General features: G+C 36.1%; 1 protein-coding gene across 1 annotated transcript in view; it reads right to left on the bottom strand.

Moving 5' to 3' along the window:
- Positions 1 to 1,336: 1,336 nt before the first annotated feature.
- prune2 (prune homolog 2 with BCH domain) overlaps positions 1,337 to 18,822 on the bottom strand; it is a 43,253-nt gene continuing 25,767 nt past the window's right edge. The window contains exons 6-11 of the mRNA XM_030148762.1: positions 14,454 to 14,585; positions 9,339 to 9,425; positions 5,485 to 5,583; positions 5,329 to 5,367; positions 2,021 to 2,068; positions 1,337 to 1,895 (exon numbers count right to left, since the gene is read on the bottom strand). Of these exons, the coding sequence (XP_030004622.1) occupies positions 1,865 to 1,895; positions 2,021 to 2,068; positions 5,329 to 5,367; positions 5,485 to 5,583; positions 9,339 to 9,425; positions 14,454 to 14,585 (436 nt within the window). The 3' untranslated portion in view covers positions 1,337 to 1,864. The remainder of the gene's footprint in view (positions 1,896 to 2,020; positions 2,069 to 5,328; positions 5,368 to 5,484; positions 5,584 to 9,338; positions 9,426 to 14,453; positions 14,586 to 18,822) is intronic.

The following is an 18,822-nucleotide window of genomic DNA, read 5'->3' as shown; positions in this document are numbered from 1 at the left end:
GAATGAAATGGCTTCGACTAGAAGATCTTGCAGAAAATAAGCCTGACTTACTCTGCTACATCTGCGGTGAAAACACCATTGTACCTAACAGGAATCAAGTCACAAGTTTCATAAAGTGTGCTTACCAATCTTATTTTGGTATTAATTATAATATTTTGTGAGAAGATCAAATTTCTCAAAATCAAATTGGCAAAAAAAACCTGACCTGATTGAGAAAAACAGATGTCATTTTTGGATTTAGCGGTGCAAAATGGTCCTAATTCAGTTGAAAAAAACTAGACAACTTGCAAAAAACATTTTTTTATAACCCAGTGTAATTTAAGGTGTAATATTGTTAAAATTGCACTTATTTTTCTTAAGAATTTTCAGGTTGTTTGTATTTGTTCATGTTATGTTCAAGTACAGTTTGGAGATGTAAAGATTTTCATTATGGAATTTGACTTTTTTTCACTCAAAAACATAAGAGAAAACTTTTGACTTGACATTATTTATAAGTTCTTATCCTATTATTTATATTATTTTACTGGTCCGACCCACTTTATAACATATTCGTCTATATGTGGCCTCTGAACTAAAATGAGTTTGACAGCCCTGATGTAGACAGAGAAAAGGGAAAAAGACCATGAAAGCCTCTGAAGGTGTGAGTTATAAGATTATTAAAAAAAACATCCAGACAGTCAATACAACAGGGTTGACTTCCTGAATCACAATAAATACTGACTTCACCTTCACAAGCTGTTTAGTCCTGATTGTGTGTGTGTTTCAATACTGTGCACAGTTTCCTGCATCTTTCTTAAAAGTTAACTTGCTTTATTATCCCCATAGGGAACTTCAGTCTGCATTTTACCTAACCTAATACACACACACACACACACACATACAGTACATAGCATTAGCAATTAGCATTCTTGTTAGAAATAAAGACACACACCGGCTCATCTCATAACCCTGCAAAAACAACAAAGTAAAGGCTGCATCAGACTTTTGCACACTACTGTATTTTCAGTCAAATGTTTTCTACCGCTACATGTCTGTCATTTCTGTCCTACCCTACGACCCCAAACCCTAAAAACAGCACATCCTAAAAAAAATATTTGGCCTCATAAATCAGTGCAGTCCCCACAGAGATGGAGAAACAGCCACACAGACATACTTCTTAGCAGAACATGGTCTAAAAGGACATGCTCTAACATTAGCACACACAACTTCATTTCATTAATTTTAGAGCTATTTGTTAAAAAAAAAAAAAAAAAAAAAAGCCTAAATGCAGTTTAATTTTAGGAATAATGGTTGAACTGCTGAAGTGAAATAGTGGGTGATCTTCTATGGCACAAGGTTCTTTTTCCACGCCTTGTGTTTTTATTGTAGACTGCTGACACAAGTCGTTCCTTTGCAGAAATACTGAGACAGTGTGACCAGAAAAAAGATATTATTGCTCCACTGCTTCACATGCACACATCTACAACACTATAGACTACGAATGGATCAAAGGTGCAGTGCACAGTCTGGTATGTAATTGTATTTCCTACCTTACTGCGGACAGTGATGCTACACTGTGGGTGCATCCAAGCGTCACAGCTGGGACTATATAGCAGTAGTAGTCTGGACTGCAGGTGGAAATGCTACAGCGACCATAAAGAATGAGATCTGAGTGGTAACAGCTACTACTGGAATATTCAGCTTTTATATTCAACTTTAGTGTCTACTTGACAAAATCAACACGCACACTATCTTAACAAGCCTTCGCCACTTTTTTTTTTTGTTTGTTTGTTTGTTTTGTTTTAGTTTCCAACTTCACCCGTAACAACACAATAGTGAATTCTTGAACATTGAAGTGACCCCATCCATTTTCGGATGTTTGGCTTTACGAGCTGCTGGCACGGGCTTCGTCTGGTCTGGTGGGAAGACAAAAGAGCAAAACAGAGACATTTAAGACTGGTGTTTATGTGTGAGTGGCAGACATCTGAAACAAGGCTATTTTTCATCCTATGTGTGGATTTAAAGTCTTTAGAGGACTTACTGTGTCCTGTCTGTCGCTGGCTGCGGTCCCTGCAGAAAACTATTCATTCTACAGTGGAAAAAACAACAACGGAGAGGCTGTTAGTAGGGCTGTGGACTGGCAAGAATCTGACGATATGATACAAAATACTAGGATCACGATACGATATATCATGATACTGTTAAAAAGGCAATTTTTTGTTTGTTTCTTTTTTTACATTGATTATTTCCTTGAGGAATTGAATTCCACAGAAATCTGCACAAATACTAAACACATTTTTATTTGATCACAACAGGATCTGATGTTATATCACAAAATGTTCCTGTGTTCAAACTGAAATTCTGTTTTACAGACATTACAGTTTGAGATCCTGTTCAAATGTTCATATTCTATTAGTTCAGAACTAACATCAGAACATTATTTTAGTTCAATCCCAACAAAGGAACTAAAATTATTGAATAAAAGAGTGTTAAATAATAATAATTAAAAGAAAAACAGAAAAACTAAAATGAATCTCCACAATATCTGCATTTGAATAAATTCATAAAAATATCGATACTGTACTTTTTATATATTGATACAGTATTGTGAAATGAAATATCGCGATATATTGCAGAACCAGTATTTTCTTACACCCAGGTTGTTAGGGCAGAATTTATAGGTGGTATGATGCAAATTGTTGGGAGTAATGTGTTACAAAAGTAATGCATTACAGTAAAGCACTTTGGATGCCTTGAAAAGCACTATAGAAATCTAATCCATTATTATTAGTAGGACTTTTTGTTGTAACGCAGTAGTGTAAGGCATTACTAATCAATTTTCAGTAATATTTTAATCAGTGCATGTTGAATAGCGCTTGTGTTACAACACACTTTTCACCCATAATTTAATAGCTCAAATGAAAACAAACAAACCAAAAAGCCGCAAAGACTGTGAGACCGTAAAGCTGCGTATGACGTTCGTCACCAATTTTTCATAAAATCTGTAAAACCCAAGTGATAGCCTACATATCACTAATGCATCACAAATACTCTATTTGTTTACATACCAAAGCGAAACCTAAATGAAACAGTCACTCAGGTTTTTCAGGATTCCACACAGTGGCAGTAGTAAGAAACAATGAAGCCGTTTCTGTGTTTGTTGCAGCTACGGCCATACTGCAGCTGCGTGGAATCCCCAAAAAACCCAAGTGATGGTTTCGGTTTGGTATGTAAACAAACGGACTGTTTGTGATGGAGTACACTTCAAAGTTGTTCACCGTGAGGGAAGTGACTCAGGTGTGTAATCACAGAAAGACTAACAGACTTGTGATACTGGACTATCACTTGGGTTTTACAGATCTGATGAAAAATTGGTGACAGTCATACACAGCTTTAGGGAATCCAAAATGCATCTGTACAGTTCTATTTCCTGTTGGTGTTCAGCCAATGGGTGCAGACGGCAGAAGACAGTCCACTGTCCACATGGACGTATGTTCATTACTAACCCTAACCCTGCTTTACAGAAGACAGTGAGCATGATCCCTGTGATCAGCAATGACAAGGGGAGATAACGTTTATGACTAGTTTGAATTCTTGATCAACTGTGGATTTATCTGCCAGCGTCCTCAGCACAGCGCCCCCTGTTTGAACATGGAAAATGTTGAAATAAACACAAGTGTTCCTGCTGGGATTCGAACATCGTAGACAGTAGCGTAAACTACTGAGCTATCCATCCATGTGTACTTCAGGGCACAAATTTATGTGTCCAAAGGCTCTGCTGTCTCGTTTTGGGGGGGTTATTATTTATTTGTCTTTGGGGGGGGGGGGGGTTCTACTGCGCACATGCCATTTATGAGGAGAGTCTGTATGTAACTCAAAAGTAATGCAGGAGTCATGTAACGCATTACAATTCTGAGACAGTAATATTGTAAGGCACAGGTGTCAAACATGCGGCCCAGGGGCCAAATCCGGCCCACTAAAGGATCCAATTCGAGATGAATTTGTGAAATGCAAAAATTTCACTGAAGATATTAACAATCAGTGGTGTCAAAGTCATTTTAATTCAGGTTCCACATACAGACACATACAGTCCAATTAGATTTGAAGTGGGTCAGAACCAGAAAAATATGATCATAATAACCTATAAATAATGACAACCCCAAATTTTCTCTTTGTTTTTTTGGTGTAAAAAAGTAAAATTACATGAAAATGTTTACATTACCAAGCTATAAATGTGAATAACCTGAACAAATATGAACAAACGGAAATGTCTTAAGAAAAGTAAATGTAATTTTACTAATATTCTGCCTGTTAGTAAATGTTTTGTGCGACTGTAATACACATGTGTAAATTATAAACTGATCAACAGAGGCAGAATATTGTTAAAATTGCACTTCTTTTTCTTAAGACAATTCAAGTTGTTCATGTTATTCAGATTTTTAAGGAAACTTTGTAGATGTAAACCTGATCATAATAAAATTTTATTTTTTTCACTGTTATTATTTCACTGGTCCGGCCCACTGGAGATCAAATGAGGCTGAATGTGGAACTGAACTAAAATGGGATTGACACCCCTGTTGTAAGGTAAGGAATTACTTTTAAATAACAGTAACAAGTAATCTGTAATGGATAATAATAATAATAATAATAATAATACTACATCGGTTTTATATAGTGCTTTTCTAAGTACTCAAAGACGCTTTACAATAAACAACCAAGGGACATACATACATCCAACAGATAAACAGATATGAAGTTAATACTAAATGGTAATCAACGAACAAATACAGAGACAAATACTGACAAAAGAAAAACACACAAACGAAGGTAGATGAGAGTGGAGGAGGTAGAATGGGCGGTCAGTTTTCGAATGATGATCTGAGGAGGTGGGATTTGAGGTGGCTTTTGAATGAGGTGAGTGTGTCGGGGTGTTATAGTTTGGAAGTAACTTGTACAACACTGGTTATAAATTTGAAGAGACATGCAACTTATGATTTAATGCACAATCACTCAGCGAGAAGTGTGAACGCTCCAGCTTCATTCCTGCATTCATTATGGCTTTAATAGATCACTTGGTAATAAGGACAGGCTTGTTTATATTACTGTAATGATAAATGAGATAAAAGGAATGCATTTAGCATCTTTAGCAACTTTTTGTCTCCTTCCAGTAATCGCGGCCGTTGCCAAATCCAATTGGTCGTCATCCAGCTGAAGAGTCGCTGTGATCTAAAAGTGAGCCATCTGATAAATGAGCGCTCCAGCCAAGGATGAAGCTGGGGGGGGGGGGGGGCACTGCCTCCACGGAGGGAAGTAATGAGAGGCAGGAGAGAAGAGGGAGTCGGTGCTTACTTTGAGTTCTCCGCCGCTTCCTTCAGCTCCTGGTCAAGTCTGAAAGAAAGGTGAGAGTTCAAGTGACAAGATGAATATGTCATTTAAAAGACGACTGAGACGCACAGGAAGAAGTCAGGGAGATTGAAGAGCGTCGGTGGCCTTAAAGGGACTCACCTAATGATGCACTCTGGGATTTGGATGTACTCCATAGGGATGAGTTCGTGCAGCTCGTCTAAACTGTTGACATACTTTATCTTACTGCTGAACTTGGCGCTGTGTGGGGAACGTGTGCACAGACACAAACATACACAGTCATAAAAGTGCAAAGAGTAAACACAAATACACACAAATAAAGTATACTGATGAATACAAGCTGATCTGGAAAAAGTTCAGTTACACTGTAAAAAATTAGACAGGAGTTAGTTACCTCCGCCAAGTGTAACGGCGGAGGGTATGTTTTCATCTGGGTTTGTTATGGAAGTAAACCTGTGTCGTCAGATTTTGAATTATAAAAGACGTTGAATTTCTAGCACTGATTTTTTTGTTTTTTTAACTGAAATTAAGTACCTGAATTTTTTGCACCTGAATTTTTGCACCTGAATGTTTGCATCTGAATTTATTGCATCTGACTTTTTTTAATTCTAAATTTATGAACATAGTTGAATTCAGAGACAAACAATCCAGATACTTAATTTCAACTGCAAAAAAAATTCAGATACTTTTTTCAGTGCAAAAAAAAATTCAGATACTTAATGTCAGTGGAAAAACAAATCTAGATACTTAATTTCAGTGCAAAAAAAAATTCAGTGCTTCAAATTCAATGTCTTTTATAATTCAAAATCTGATGACACAGATTTACTTCCATAGTTCGTCTGTTTGTCTGTCTGTTAGCAAGATAAGTCAAAAAGTTATGGACAGATTTAAAAAATTCAGATGCAATAAATTCTGATGCAAACATTCAGGTGCAAAAAATTCAGGTGCAAAAATTCAGATGCAAAAAATGCAGATACTTAATTTCAGTGCAAAAAAAAAAAAATCAGTGCTAGAAATTCAATGTTTTTTTATCATTCAAAATCTGATGACACAGATTTACTTCCATAGCAATGTGATCTTATTACCTCCGCCAAGGAGGTTATGTTTTTGCCAGGGTTTGTTTGTTTGTTTGTCTGTCTGTCTGTTTGTTTGTCTGTCCGTTAGTGTGCAACATAACTCAAAAAGTTATGGACAGATTTTGATGAAATTTTCAGGGTTTGTTGGAAATGGGATAAGGAAGAAATGATTAAATTTTGGTGGTGATCGGGGGTGGGGGGGGCCCATGGGGGGGGCGCAGACCAGAAAATTTCATCAAAATCTGTCCATAACTTTTTGAGTTATGTTGCACACTAACGGACAGACAAACAAACAAACAAACAAACAAACAAACCCTGGCAAAAACATAACCTCCTTGGTGTGGGGGGGGCCCACGGGGGGGGCCACTGATCAGCCTTGGCGGAGGTCTGCACTCTCCGAGTGCTTCTAGTTTAGACTTTTTTAATCTATTTTTCATTCATTAATCTTTATCTCCACCAAGGAATGGTGGAGGTTATGTTTTCATCAGGTTTGTTACCTCTGCGTGTGTGTTTGTTTGTGTGTTTGTTTGTTTGTTTGTTAGCAAGATAACTCAAAAAGTTATGGATGGATTTTCACAAAATTTTCAGGAAATGTTGATACTGGCAAAAGGAAGAAATGATTACATTTTGGTGATGATCGGGGTAGGGGGGGCTGGTCTACCTTGGTGGAGGTCTGCGCTCTCTGAGTGCTTTTCTAGTTAACACTAAGACTACATGAAATTCAGAACTAAACTACTTCTATAGTAAACTCGGTATTTAGTGCTTTCATCACTCATTTTTCTCTCTCAAATGCATTTTTGTTTTTAATACTCTTTATATCTCTGCTGTATATGTAAGTTGTAGGTATATTAGTGAAAACACTGAGAAATGCATATGTTCCTGATGATTCAGGAGCAGCTGAAGAGTTGTTTATGTTGGTCTGATGCATTTGCTGCTCCACTGGTTCTCCTCTGGTTTCATCCTGAGACGCAGATTCTCCCAAAGTCATTAAGTCACCGATACAGAATTGAAAACAACTGAAAATATTATTCAAAAATAGACTAGATAGCAAATGTATGTCAGTACGCATATCATCATGTCAACATTCAGAGCACGTTGACTGTCACACCTGGATAATCATGATTCATGACCATCACAGCACAGATGTTTAACTGTGTTAACACACTAAATAAGGAAGGCCAACATGAGAGGCCGCTTCCATTTAAAACATTTGAACACAACATATGTCATCTAAAATGCTTTTTTTAGTTTGATGCTGTCATGATTGTTTCATTTTATACACTGGATTTTCTGTCCATTTCTATCTTTTCAATACTCTTTATATGTTTGCTGTATATTCAAGTTGTAGGTATATTAGTGAAAACACTGAGAAATGCATGTGTGTGGATATGTATTTTGGGGGAAAAAAAGTATATGAATATTGTAGAAGTGATATGGGATCATGTAGACAGAGAAAAGGAAAAAAGATCATGAAAGCCTCTGAAGGTGTGAGTTATAAGATTATTTAAAAAAACAAACAAACATCCAGACAGTCAATACAACAGGGTTGACTTCCTGAATCCAAATCACAATAAATACTGACTTTACCTTCACAAGCTGTTTAGTCCTGATTGTGTGTGTGTTTCAATACTGTGCACAGTTTCCTGCATATTTCTTAAAGGTTAACTTGCTTTATTATCCCCATAGGGAACTTCAGTCTGCGTTTTACCTAACCTAATACACACACACACACACACACACACAGAATACACAGCATTAGCAACAGCAATTAGCTGCTACGGATATGTAAACCACAGATCTTGGCGTACACTGACACGCGATCAAATGGCATTGAATAACATGCTAAAGGATGAAAATGCATACATATAGCATGGCAAATGCCATAAGAACTGGCGTGACATACAGCGCGATTTCATGAGGTCAGTCTGGTCATGTCCAGGATACTGAATACTGAGACTTGTCTGATGGTTTTTGTGTGGTGAGGACCGACGTGCTGCCTAGTCAGCGACAAGGACATAGAACTCAGTTTTACAAGACATGGGCAATTATCGACAAATAAATTAGCATTATTTGTTTGTAAAGCCTGGAAAAGCGGCAGATGTGTTTGTTTCAATAGGTCAGAACATGGTCTTGTTAATATCTATTGTGCTTATGGTCTGGTATTTGGTCTTTGGTTTGTATTTTTGGTGTCTTATAAGCCATGTATGGGCTGGGCATGTTCTTATGCAGGACACAATGATAAAAATTCATTCATTCATTCATTTGTTCATTCATATTGACAACTCTATACTGGCAGCGAACTGCACTCGCATGGCTGGCTAAGTGTTGTTTCATGTACATTAAAACAATGTAAATCACTGCTGATTCAGTTTCATCAGTCCAGTCTGTTCGTTTAATGGCTTCAACCGTAAGCGTCTACAGTTTACCTCAAAGGGCATCTTCAGTGACGGTATTTAGCAAAAGTGAAGGTTGTTTTTTTTCAGCATTTCTGTTCTGACAACCTACAGCACAACAAGACATTTATCCTCTTCTTTTCTCTCTATTCTCTCCGGTCTCTCAGTGTGTTCGTTGATGTACAGTGTTTTTCTGCCACCAGATTTAGCGTGATGTAGACCATGATGTCGTCTCCAAAGTCGTCTCTACGTCTTCTAATGTTTGTCAACGTTTTAAAATAATGGTGCATGTGCTTTGGCGTAACCTAGTGGTGATATGTGGTTATAGCGCATCTGAAAACTGACTTGCATACTGCGCCCCACCAAAAATAATTTCACCAACATTAGATAACATTAGATTTTAGGTCAGACTTTGTTGACATATTCTTAAATAACTCGTGATCATATCTTTCGGATGGATAGAAACTGACACAAAAAATGAAGAAATTTGATGTTGTTTTATGTTTCTTTTTTTAGTGTCTCTTACCTGATGAAGGGTTTTGTGATGGCTAGAATAGTCCTGATAAACCAAGACGGATGGAGAATAATAAAGGATTTCAAGTTCTTTCGGAGCCTGAAGAAGAAAACAAAACAAAATGTGGTCATTCTCATCGCCTAGAAAACTATGGATATTCTGAAACGTATGAAACTGTATGAAACGGGAATGTGTGTCTCAGAGGAGGAATGGATCAATATCTGGAGAACTCAACAGTCAACCACCTCTTCAAGAACATGGAGGGAACATTGTTGAAAAATGTAATTTGATTTTTCATAACACCTAAAATTACTGAACTGAAATCTACAAGAAAATGAAGTGTAGAATAAATATAAAAAGCCAGTATATCTGTGTCAGAGGGGTTCATCTGTGGAATAATCTGGAGCAAAACTTACAAATGTCTTCTTCAATTTGTGCATTTAAAAGAATGTATAACTCCACCATAATAACAAAATATAGAACATTATACACTGAACAAAAATATAAACGCACCACTTTTGTTTTTGCTCCCATTTTTCATGAGCTGAACTCAACAATCTAAAACTTTTTCTATGTAACACAAAAGGCCTATTTCTCTCAAATATTGCTCATAAATTTGTCTAAATCTGTGTTAGTGAGCACTTCTCCTTTGTCCTTTGCTGAGATAATCCATCCACCTCACAGGTGTGGCAGATCAAGATGCTGATTAGACAGCAGGATTATTGCACAGGTGTGACTTAGGCTGGCCACAATAAAAGGCCACTCTAAAATGTGCACTTTTACTGTATTGGGTGGTCCAGGGGGGTCAGAAAACCAGTCAGTATTTGGTGTGACCACCATTTTCCTCACACAGTCTTCTTCATGAATTCTCTGAAACAGCTTTGGAGATGGCTTATGGCAGAGAAATGAACATTCAATTCACAGGCAAAAGCTCTGGTGGAGATTCCTGAAGTCAGCATGCCGATTTCATATTCCCTCAAAACTTGTGACATCTGTGGTATTGTGCTGTGTGATAAAACTGCACATTTTAGAGTGGCTTTTTATTGTGGCCAGCCTAAGGCACACCTGTGCAAAAATCCTGCTGTCTAATCAGCATCTTGATCTGCCACACCTGTGAGGTGGATGGATTATCTCAGCAAAGAAGAAGTGTTCACTAACACAAATTTAGACAGATTTGTGAACAATATTTGAGAGAAATAAACCTTGTGTGTACACAGAAAAAGTTTTAGATCTTTGAGTTCAGCTCATGACAAATGGGAGCAAAAACAAAAGTGGTGCGTTTATATTTTTGTTCAGTGTATGAATAAGTGAAAATCTAGTTATAACACAGAAGTATGCATACAATAAGATATTATTGTAGTTAATTGGTTATCATGATAAGAATATATTATCACATTTACAGGGTGGGGAAGCAAAATTTACAATATTTTGAGGCAGGGATTGAAAGACAGTGTATGACCAATTAGTTTATTGAAAGTCATGAGAATTTATTTGCCACGAGAAAATATCCATAATAGAAAATGTTTTTATTCTATGTGTCCTCCTTCTTTCTCAATAACTGCCTTCACACGCTTCCTGAAACTTGTGCAAGTGTTCCTCAAATATTGGGGTGACAACTTCTCCCATTCTTCTTTAATAGTATCTTCCAGACTTTCTGGTAATAGTTTTGCTCATAGTCATTCTCCTCTTTCCATTATAAACAGTCTTTATGGACACTCCAACTATTTTTGAAATCTCCTTTGGTGTGACGAGTGCATTCAGCAAATCACACACTCTTTGACGTTTGCTTTCCTGATTACTCATATGGGCCAAAGTTTCTGAAAAGGTATGGATAATAGTGTTAGGTATGATTATGACATCAATATATGTTTGGTTTCAAAACAACTGACGTAGTGCCTGCTGGGAAAAAACAACTAAATGTTCATTGTAAATTTTGCTTCCCCACCCTGTATAGATCATTGTATTTGGAGTAAATATTTAAAGTGCAAATAAATATTATAGTATATAGTATTATAATAAAAAAAAGTGTATGTGAATGTTTTTTATGGATGTTTTGCGTTATTGTAAAAATATACAGAGGAAAATGTGTGTTAACAAAGCAAAGGAAGCGGATCTAGTTTGATTATTAGTTTGTAAAAAGGGGGTGGAGTCAGTAAGTTATACTTCTGCCCACTCCTTTTTGAGCACAGAAAAATTGTATTTATCTATTTTTTGACCATGTTGTATGATTCTTTGTTATCTGATGACTCTATGTGCTCGAAATAAAACTACTACTACTACTACAATTACAGCTAAATATGTGTCCAGAGTTACACCTTGTCAGACAGAATGTGGGGATGTCAATGTAAATCATGCTCATGTCTTTTGGTTATGTCCTAGACTTGCATCATTTTGGGATAATGTATATTCAATGATTTTTTAAGATATTGGGTTATGCAATCCCTAAAACATATTTGGTGATGTACTTCAGATGTATTACACTGGGTTACAAAAAAATGTTTTTTGCAAGTTGTCTAGGTTTTTTCAACTGAATTCGGACCATTTTGCACCGCTAAATCCAAAAATTACATCTGTTTTTCTCAATCAGGTCAGGTTTTTTTTTTTGCTAATTTGATTTTGAAAAATTTGATCTTCTCACAAAATTGATGACATTTTTGTGACTTTATCAGTTGATTTTTTATATAGTTCTCACCCAAAATAGGTTTTAAGAGAAAAAAAATCATTTGATCACTTGATTCCTGTTAGGTACAATGGTGTATTCACCGCAGATGTAGCAGAATACGTCAGACTTATTTTTGCAAGATCTTCTAGTCGAAGCCATTTCATTCACCTGTAATATTAAAAAAACCATTAATCATAAATTGGCAAAAGTAAAATCTTCAGAACTAATTTATTGCAAGAAATATGAAAGAATTTTGTATCATATGATGTGAAAATGCCCATAAATGTAAGCAAAAATGTTAAAAAGCCAATATGTAGCATAGTTCAGAAAGCTGACCTGATTGAGCAAAATTAATGTGATTTTTGGATTCAGCACACCAAAATTATCCTAAATCAGCTCAAAAAACTTCAACAATAAATTTGTTGTTGACCAGTGTTATTGGTAATAATGTAAGAAAAAATGATAGATGTTTGATTGAAATACTATTAGCAGCCTATAAAAAGGCTATCACCAAAAAATGGTGTCGATTAGAACCACCTACGACAAACGACTGGATACAAACTGTGAATGGAATATTTGAGACGGAGGTTCTGACCCATAGACTGAGGACTGAAGAACAGCGTCATGATAAATGGAAGAAATGGACCATTTTCATTTCAGTGTCACATGACTAAAACCAATAGTTAGTCACAAAGGGTTTTTTTTTATGGTCAAAGCATCCCAAATGTCCCTTATGTTTATCAAACTGGAAGAAAAATCCAAAGTACTCTCTTTAAACATTAAAATGCCTTTATGATCATGGCACGGTCGTATCCAGACCCAAAAACACTTCTACACGTCTCAGCTTCAGGCCGTCATCAGGAAGTCAAACAGGAGCCTGGAAAGCTGTGGGTTCCTATATTTCCTATTATTCCTATATTTTGGGGGGTCTACATATGACTGTAACATGTTAATAAGGGACTTTTTCATGTTTTTTTTTATTGAAGCAGAAGAGACATAACATTTTACAGTTACATCAATCTGCCACACATTCCTCGTAGTGTTCACATTCAAGAACATTCTCCATCAAAAAAAAAAAAAAAAGGTTCAGTGAGGCTAATATATTTCTGATTGTCTCTGTCCCATTGTCTTAGGTATTGGAAATGATTTTTTTTTTTTTTTTTTCCAAACATCCAGAGAGAAAACAGCATGGACATATGTAGCTTTGTATAACATTCAATAGAAAAGAAAGATTACAAGTGATATTTATACAGACTGAAAAAAAAAAAAAAAAGTAAGTACATATTAAATCGAATAGTCTCCTTTTATAACATCATGGTAATATTTGGCATGTATTGTTTCACATAATTTTCCCATTTCTCCCAATGTTTGACGAAGATTTGTAATTTCAGATTAACAGTGAAGGTGATTTTTTCCATTTTGTAAATATCCCATGTTATTTGAACCCAATGCTGAACAGTTGGCTCATCTTGCACCATCCATTTTTTTGTTATTGCTTTTTTCCCTGCTGCCAAAAGAACATTCCAGAGATATTCATCTATTTTCATAGAAGGCATTTTCATGTTTTAAGAGAGTGCCTTGGATTTTTCTTCCAGTTTGATATCTACTTTATGAATCCCTTTTTCCAAAGAGCACCTCGAACAAACTCTTTTTTGGTCTGAGACTTATTCCTTCCCATGAATTTTTTGTCCCTTATGTTTGTTTTGTTTTGTAATGTGCAGAAATCAAACAATAAAAATAAAGTTGTTTTTCATAGTGGGGCCACATATGTGCCACATATGTGTTGATAATATCTAGTTTAAATATGGATATATGAATATGTTATTATTATATTACTATATAGGATAGTATAGAATATTAAATGTATTTATATTATATATGTATATGTGTTTTTGTTTGGTTTTTTGTTTGTTTCTTTTTTAGTTTTTATTAATATCTGGTAGGATAAGTTGTAAATGGGTATTATCATATTAGTGTATAGAGGAAAAAGGATGTGTGATATTGTTATACCGTTATTATTATTATTATTATTAGTAGTATATTGATATTCGTACAAAATAATAATTGCTATATAGTGGTCATAAGAAATAGAAATTGGGGGTAGGAGTACATAAGTTTTTATTTCTACCTACTGCTTTTCGAGCATGTATAATTTCATTTCATTTGTTTTATTTATCTTATTTATTTATTTATTTATTTAAACTTTTCTTTCTTTCTTTAGTTAGTTAGTTAATTATTTAGTTATTTATTGTAGTTTGTTTGCTTATCAACCATTTATATACCAGTACTTATATTTTGTTGATTGATTTTTGTTTTGATTTCACTGTTGACATGTTCCAAATAAAGATTTCATTCATTCATTCAAGTAAAAAAAAGAAAACAAAACAAACAAACAAAAAAAAAACAAACATATGAAACGACATCCTTGTATTATCAGATTACAGGCGGAAGTGAACAGGACAGACCTTCTGTCAATCATCTGATAGCATTTCTTCAACCATCCGAGGCCTGGCATTCTTCTGTGGGGAGTGGCACCGTTCAGGTACACAATCATGTAATCCTCTGCTACCATCAGCTCCAGGGTGCTGATCACATAACTGAAGACACACAGAGATACACAGGAAGACACCCAGAGGCTCCGTCACTAATGTGAGAATAATAGTACATGTCACAGGTGTCAAACATGCGGCCCGGGGACCAAATCCAGCCCAACAAAGGGTCCAATGGACTCTATGCACAGCCCCACTACTTCCTGAATTTCAGGTGGGTCCTTTATTTCCTGTCTTTCATTATTGGACACACTGATTAATCCAGGTGTGCCTAATTAATCAGTGGTCACAATAACAAGTAGCAGACACACCTGGATTAATCAGTGTGTCCACCAATGAAAGACAGGAAATAAAGGACCCACCTGAAATTCAGGAAGTAAGTAAGTAAAGCTTTATTTATATAGCACTTTTTAAAACAACATGTTACAAAGTGCTTCACATAAAGGGGAGATAGATCAAATCAAATCAAATTTTAAGCCAATTTACAGAAACCCAACAGAATCCTCCAGGAGCAAACACTTATGACTGGTGACAGTGGAAGGAAAAACTTCCCTTTAACAGTAGAAACCTGGAGCAGACCCAAACTCCTGAAGGATGGCCGTCTGCCTTGACCAGTTGGGGTTAGAGCAATTCAGGAAGTAGTGGAGCTGTGCATAGAGTCCATTCGGCCCGTGGGATGGATTTGTGAAATGCAAAAATTACACTGAAGATATTAACTATCAGTGGTGTCAAAATCATTTGAATTCAGGTTCCACATACAGACACATACAGTCCAATTAGATTTCAAGTGGGTCAGAACCAGTAAAATATTATAATAACCTTTAAATAATGACAACTGCAAATTTTGTCTTTGAGTGTAAAAAAGTTAAATTACATGAAAAAGTTTACAATAACAAACTATCCTTTTACAAAAAAAATGTGAATAACCTGAACAAATATGAACAACCTGAAATGTCTTGAGAAGTGCAATGTTACCAATATTATACCTGTTACTAAATGTTTTGTGTATATGTAATTTTATCCTCCTAAGACCCATTAAATGTCAGCAAAGTACCAGCTTGTTTTTTTTTTTTTTTTATTAAGTAAGTGCCTATATTGGAAATATCATGATGCAACAGTTTTTTCAGATGCAGTTTTTAAAATTTTTATGGAAGGTCCTTTGTGGTGGACAGTTTTCTTTTCTTTTCTTTTCTTTTTTTGTATAAAGCTGTGAAACAGAAAAAATAATTCTCATGTGTAAATGATAAACTGTTGTACTGAAGCAGAATATTGTTAAAACTGCACTTATTATTCATAAGACATTTCAACTTGTTCATGTTATTCATATTTTTAAGGAAACTTTGTAGATGTAAGCATTATCATAATATAATTTTAGTTTTTTCACTGTTATTATTTTACTGGTCCGGCCCACTTCAGATCATACTGGGGTGAATGTGGAACTGAACTAAAATGAGTTTGACACCTCTGGTGTATGTCATGTTAACACTGACTATCAAAGAAATATGAAGAAGATACATTCATGTTTTTGCCAATAGAAAGGAAATTCTGTGGTAGGTGTTAGATATGACTAAAGGATACACATGAGGAAGATGGTCTTGTCCTAATTAATAAAATATTTAGCAAAAAAATCATTATAAAACATCAGCTGCACCCTGTAAAAACATTATACAGCTGTCACTTTTCTGCACTTTTATTGTTCTATCATGCATTTTAATGAGCAATAATGGAAATATCCAAAGAAAAACAAAAAGTTGTGTCAAAAGTCGTGAAACAAAACTGAAAGAAATGTGTTTTATTTACTATGCCAATGGAAAGAGGAAGAAGGAAATGACTCGTCAGGTACCTTTCACTCATTCATTTACATAACTGCTTAATTCTTTTGTTTGGGTGAAGGCAGGATACACACCAGACCGGTTGACAAGGTGTGTTTGTGTCATGAGGAAATTCACTATAACAACCCTGAGAGTACAAGATTTATCCCAGTGCTTCAAGCAATTAATAATAATAATAATAATAATAATAATAATAATAATAATAATAATAATAATAATAATAATAATAACATCTGATGCAAACAAGCTTCACATTTTTGAGACATCATTATTATTTAGCAGCTACAAATAAAGGTTAAGACGATCCAAAGCGATTCGTAACTCAACCAAGATAAGAGATCTGTGTGATGAGAAGATATTTTGACGTTTACCAGAAATAGGCTTTTTCCACAAATTTAATCCTGAGCATCGAACTGATTCCATCTAGTGAACCAGCTTCACTCTTATAATCAAGAATGTGTCAGTTCAACTGCACAGTGCCCAGTGGACCATTACACAATAACATATGACCACATGGGGCCAGAGGGTGGTGCAGTGGATAGCAATCATGCCTCACAGCAAGAAGGTTCTGGGTTCGATTCCAACACCACTGTGTGGAGTTTGCATGTTCTCCCCGTGTCTGCGTGGGTTCTCCAAAAGAAAAAGGAATTAGATGAAGTCTAATTCAACAAGTGTGGGAATATGGTACAATGACAACCTACCCATAAGAGGCTCACTGTCAGGTAGTGAAAACACAATAATTCTTGTTTTGATTCATTATTATCTATATTATATGGGCGACATGGTGGTGCAGTGGATAGCACTTGTGCCTCACAGCAAGAAGGTCCTGGGTTTGATTGCAACATGGGGGTGGGACCTTTCTGTATGTTCTCCCTGTGTCTGTGTGGGTTCTCTCTGGGTACTTGTGGAGTAAAAAAATTAGTTTTATAATCAAAGTATTCATTTTATATCTATATAATCAAAAGTATTCATTTTATATACACAGGATCAAGAGTATTCATTTTATTTTCAAAAAAGTACTCATTTGCATGCCAAAAGTTAAATTTCAGTACAATGTGACGGTTGTAACAGAGTGGTTGACTTTTTTCCTGGGAGACCCACAAAAAGAATAAAAACATGCAGCCATTGAAGGAACATGTGAATTCATGCAAAGTTACAAAACGGGGCGGGCAGAATGAACATGTGAGCTCATGGAAAGTTCCGGAAAACGTAGTGTGCAAAAGAAGAACACGTGAGTAGAAATTTTTGAACATTCTGGGAAGTACCTTACATTTTCCGGGAAAAAGTTACATATTTATATATGTTTGACCAATCCTGACCGACACCAATGAAACCTCACCCTATCGGGGACAAGCTGAGAGGGGGGTTTCCGACGTGACTAGATTAATGTTCAAAATATGATAAAAAATGGGTATGGTTTGTAGCTAAACCCAACCTACTTTTGATGGTATAAAAGTGGTCTCCCAGAGAGAAAAAGTCAGTTGTTTCTGCAGATTTCAACTCAGTGTTTATTTTGTGTATGAATAAACACTTTATGCGACTTGAATTCTGCTCAATCTCTGAGTTTGTCTTTGGCTCTGTGTGACTGTTACTCAACAAAGTTCCACTACATAGATGGAGTACAGACATAAATACAACTGGAGAAGAGGGTCAAAGAGACCAGAGACGTCTCCCACTTTCGGTCGTAAATTTTACACGACATACTCTGACTCCTCCCACCATCCAAACACATGCACTGATAGGTTAATGGGTTAATCTAAATCACCCATAGGTGTGAATGTGACAGTGATTGTTTGTCTCTATATGTCAGAACTGTGATGGACTGGTGACATGTCCAGGGTGAACCCCGCCTTCACCCATAAGTAGCTGGGATAGGCTCCAGCGACCCCCCTGACCCTACTGAGGATAAAGCGGGTTCAGAAAATGAATGAATGAATATGACCACACAGATCCAGCCTGCCCTCCATCCAGGACTTATACTGGTCCAGGACCAGGAAGCGTTTCCACACTGTTTAAACTCCTCCCCTCTGGTCGGCGCTGCAGAGCTCTGCACGTCAAAACAACGAGACACAAGAACAGTTTCTTCTCCCAAGCCTGATGAACTGATGAACAAATAACCTGTAATATAACAAGAATTCATATACCTCATGTATGACCTCAACCTGTTGTCTGCTCTTTCTGTCTCCTTGCACATTTTTACCATTGCACATGTTTTAACTGCACTACTTGACTTGAATGTTTATGTTTATCAATGTTTGTCAATGTTTATACATGTTTATACACTGCGGCTACCAACTTTAAAGGTGCGGGAGACTTTCGTGAGCAATTTTTCCTCAAATCTGTCAAACCTCAGTCATATCCTCAGTGTCATGAATCTGTAAGTCTGTCTGTCATTACTCACCTGAATCTCTTGCATCATGGTGAACAGTTTCTTAGTGCCATCCACCAGAAAC

The sequence above is a fragment of the Sphaeramia orbicularis genome, chromosome 12, assembly GCF_902148855.1.
Source record: "Sphaeramia orbicularis chromosome 12, fSphaOr1.1, whole genome shotgun sequence".
NCBI lineage: Eukaryota > Metazoa > Chordata > Actinopteri > Kurtiformes > Apogonidae > Sphaeramia > Sphaeramia orbicularis.
This window is presented reverse-complemented; position numbering and strand designations above follow the sequence as displayed.